Source organism: Corvus brachyrhynchos, unplaced genomic scaffold (genome assembly GCF_000691975.1).
Source record: "Corvus brachyrhynchos isolate BGI_N302 unplaced genomic scaffold, ASM69197v1 scaffold197, whole genome shotgun sequence".
In the NCBI taxonomy this organism is placed as follows: Eukaryota; Metazoa; Chordata; class Aves; order Passeriformes; family Corvidae; genus Corvus; species Corvus brachyrhynchos.
This window is the reverse complement of record NW_008239108.1, coordinates 163,271-167,338: the sequence shown is the minus strand read 5'-3', so window position 1 is coordinate 167,338 and position 4,068 is coordinate 163,271. Positions and strand designations below refer to the sequence as shown.

Genomic DNA, 4,068 nt, shown 5'->3' with positions numbered 1-4,068 from the left:
TCACAACAGATCAGAGCCAGTTCCTTACCTTGTGGGGAAACCAGGAACAGAAAACCCTTCCAAGGCAGAGTTTCCCATCCCTCCGGAGGCACAGTGGGCGGGTGGGGGTTGGAGTGTCCCACATGGGGTTTTCCCTCTCCCAGGAAGAGCTTCCCGGGGCTGGAGCAGGATCTTTGGCTTCTGAGGATGGAATTCCTTGTCCCCCATCCCTTCATCCCCCGGCCTTGCCCAGCTCCGTGTCCGAAGGCTCTCCCCACATCCTGCTCCATGCTTCCCTCCTGCCTCGTGTGCAGTGCTTGGAACCTTCCATATCCACAGGGTGTCCGTGGTGCTGGGATTGCCCCTGGGGCTGCTGAGTGTGCAGATGGACGCAGGCCTGTGTAATTCCATGGATATTTATCCGCACACACTTGGATCTTGTGACAAAGCCAGGAAGGAGACTCTGGGAGCACAAGGGGCTGCAGTTTTCTCTCTGCACAGCTCCAGGATAGAGACCAAAACCAGCAAGGCCAAGTTACTGGGGAATGATTCTGGAATGTTCCATTCAGGGCTCTGCCTGCCTGGGCATCGATCCAGGGATCTGGTGATCCCACTGGATCCGGGGATCCCGCTGTGCTGACTGCCCCACGCTGGGATGGGAGAGAGGGAGGGGAGGGGCTCTTGTGCACAGTTAAACCTCATCCGTGTGGCCAGTCCCGGGTAATTCGTGGATCGTGGCACGTCTGTCTCTGGGTGGGATCGATGGGGGATGGAAACATCACGCGGTGTTGGGAGCGTCCCCGTCCATTGTCCCCATCCATTGTCACATCGGGTGACCCTTCCCGGTGCCCCAAGTCCTGTGGTGACACCTGCGTGCAGAGTGGAGGGAGGGGAGCACAGCTGGAGGGCTCAGAATCCCAAATCCCAGTGTGTGGAGCTGTGATCCGATGGCGGCTAGAGCCGGAGTGGCTGGGATTGAACATTCCTGGGGCTCAGGAGAGGCTGGGAGGGGGGTCTGGGGCCCCTCAATGCAGGGGGATCCAGAGGTGTGTCCTGCAATCCCTGCATGTGCCATGGCTGAGATCCCCTTCAAGCTGCACCCGCCACCCCGAAGGGCAGCCAGCAAGGAACATTCCCGCAGCAATTCCAGTCAAAAACTTCCCTGAAGCAGAATTCCTGCTTCCCTTGGGGCATAGCAGTCAGGCAGGCAAAATCCCGGCTGCTTTTTGGGATCCTGCGCCCTCAGCGAAGCCTGAGGGAAGCTCTCTGAGCATCCCAAGGCTTTGCTGCCCTTGGGATGGAATCCCAAGGTTTCATCCCAAGGGTTCATCAAGAACATCTCTTTGGAGAGCTGCAGGCGGGCAGGGAATGGAAACCCGGGGGGCGCAGATTGGGAAAAAAGGAAAAAAATTACCAAAACAATGGCAAAGAGCCAAGTGCTGCCCTCAGTGTCTGCTCCAGAGGGCTCGGGCATCCCTGTTTCCACATTCCCCAGCAAAAGGTTTGGAGCAAAGGTGCAGGGACATTCCCAAAGAACATATCTCAAGGAAGTATCATTTAAATTACCTTCTTCTTCTGCACTGGCACCCCAGGCTCATTTTCCCCAGGGAGCTGTAATTAAAATCCTGATTCGTCAGTGGCAAACCTTGGAGCCCATCCCTGTGCCGGGGGGGCACATCCCTGTGCCAGGCACTCGGGGTTTGCTCCGCGCTGAGGCTCCATCGTGCTCCAGCCTGGGCTCGGTCCCTGCAGCCACCAAGCGCCTTCCTGTCCCTCCTGCCCTGCCCTGCCCTGCTGGGGCCTTTTTTCTGGGATGGAGCCTTTCCCGGGCCAGGAGCCTTTCCCAGGACTGTCGGGTGGCGCCTCTCGGCACCGAACCATCTCCTGGAGGAATTTTGCCACCATTTATTCATCCCTTGGGGTCTGAGCCTTCCCCTTCCCCTGAGCTGACCCCATGTCCCAGTGGCCCAGGTAACTCTGCTGGGAGGCAGAGCCCCGTTCCTGCCCGGCCATCCCAAAGGGGTGGGAGAGGCTCCCACTGCCCTGGGAGCACCCAGGGCAGCCTCAGCCCCTTCCTCGCTCTTTGCCCAGCCCGCCTTTAAATCCAGCATCGCAGCCGCTTCTCCCTGCAGGGAACCCCAATTCCAGCATCTCCTCCCGGCCCTGGGAGAGCTCTGGGAAGGGGGGGGTGAGGGAGCTCCACGGTGTGGGAATGTGGCTGTGGGCATGGAGAGGTCTCAGCTGTGGCCATCCCAGACCAGTACAAACCAGTCAGACTGGAGAGTTCTCCTCTGCTGGGGCCACCACAGGCCTTGAACGCCCAACCCCTTGGGGACCCCCATCCTGAAGGGGACCCTGCTGCTCGCAGCGGCCGGGCTGGGAATGGATTGATCGGGAAAACCAGAGTGTGGTGCTTAGTGAAGGGCTCGGGCTGTGTCCGGGGCGTGTCCGAGGTGTGTCCGAGGTGTGTCCGGGGTGTGTCCGAGGTGTGTCCAGGGTGTGTCCGGGCAGTGTCCGGGCTGTGTCCGAGGTGTGTCCGAGGTGTGTCCAGGGTGTGTCCGGGCAGTGTCCGGGCTGTGTCCGAGGTGTGTCCGAGGTGTGTCCAGGGTGTGTCCGGGCAGTGTCCGGGCTGTGTCCGAGGTGTGTCCGAGGTGTGTCCAGGGTGTGTCCGGGCAGTGTCCGGGCTGTGTCCGAGGTGTGTCCGAGGTGTGTCCAGGGTGTGTCCGGGCAGTGTCCGGGCTGTGTCCGAGGTGTGTCCGAGGTGTGTCCAGGGTGTGTCCGGGCAGTGTCCGGGCTGTGTCCGAGGTGTGTCCGAGGTGTGTCCAGGGTGTGTCCGGGCAGTGTCCGGGCTGTGTCCGAGGTGTGTCCGAGGTGTGTCCAGGGTGTGTCCGGGCAGTGTCCGGGCTGTGTCCGAGGTGTGTCCGAGGTGTGTCCAGGGTGTGTCCGGGCAGTGTCCGGGCTGTGTCCGAGGTGTGTCCGAGGTGTGTCCAGGGTGTGTCCGGGCAGTGTCCGGGCTGTGTCCGAGGTGTGTCCGAGGTGTGTCCAGGGTGTGTCCGGGCAGTGTCCGGGCTGTGTCCGAGGTGTGTCCGAGGTGTGTTTGGGCTGTGTCTGAGGTGTGTCCGGGTGAGTCCGGGGTGTGTCCACGGTGTATCCAGGGTGTGTCCGGGCAGTGTCCGGGCTGTGTCCGAGGTGTGTCTGAGGGGTGTTCGGGCTGTGTCCGAGGTGTGTCCGGGGTGTGTCCGGGATGTGTCCGAGGTGTGTCCAGGGTGTGTCGGAGGTGTGTCCCGGGTGTGTCCGACGTGTGTCCGGGGCGTGTCAGGGGTGTATCCGGGATGTGTGCGAGGGGTATCCGGGGTGTGTCCGGGGTGTGTCCGAGGTGTGTCCAGGATGTGTAAGGGATGTGTGCGAGGTGTATCCAGGATGTGTTGGAGGTGTGTCCGGGGTGTGTCCGAGGTGTGTCCAGGATGTGTCCAGGGTGTATCGGAGGTGTATCTGGGGTGTGTCCGGGGTGTGTCCGAGCGGAGGTGTATCGGGGGTGTGTCCGGGGTGTGTCCGAGGTGTGTCCGAGGTGTATCCGGGGTGTGTAAGGGATGTGTGTGAGGTGTGTCCAGATGTGTCCGAGGTGTGTCCGGAGTGTGTCCAGGGTGTGTCCGGGATGTGTCCCAGGTATATCCGGGATGTGTCGGAGGTGTGTCCGGGTGTGTCCAAGGTGTGTCCAAGGTGTATCCAGGGTGTGTCCGGGCTGTGTCCGGGCTGTGTCCAAGGTGTGTCCGAGGTGTGTTTGGGCTGTGTCCGAGGTGTGTCCGAGGTGTGTTTGGGCTGTGTCTGAGGTGTGTCCGGGGTGTGTCAGAGGTGTGTCGGAGGTGTGTGCGAGGTGTATCCAGGGTGTGTAAGGGATGTGTGCGAGGTGTGTCCGGATGTGTGCGAGGTGTGTCCAGGGTGTGTCCGGGATGTGTCCCAGGTATATCCGGGATGTGTTGGAGGTGTGTCCGAGTGTGTCCAAGGTGTGTCCGAGGTGTGTCCAGGGTGTGTAAGGGATGTGTCCGAGGTGTGTAGGAGGTGTATCCGGGATGTGTCCAGGGTGTGTCC

At 61.3% G+C, this 4,068-nt stretch overlaps 1 protein-coding gene across 1 annotated transcript in view; it reads left to right on the top strand.

Annotated features, from left to right (window-relative positions):
- The window catches only part of PPP6R2 (protein phosphatase 6 regulatory subunit 2), a 45,147-nt gene that overhangs the window by 37,878 nt on the left and 3,201 nt on the right, over positions 1 to 4,068 (top strand). The window contains exons 25-27 of the mRNA XM_017739382.1: positions 2,730 to 3,015; positions 3,093 to 3,388; positions 3,908 to 4,027. Of these exons, the coding sequence (XP_017594871.1) occupies positions 2,730 to 3,015; positions 3,093 to 3,388; positions 3,908 to 4,027 (702 nt within the window). The remainder of the gene's footprint in view (positions 1 to 2,729; positions 3,016 to 3,092; positions 3,389 to 3,907; positions 4,028 to 4,068) is intronic.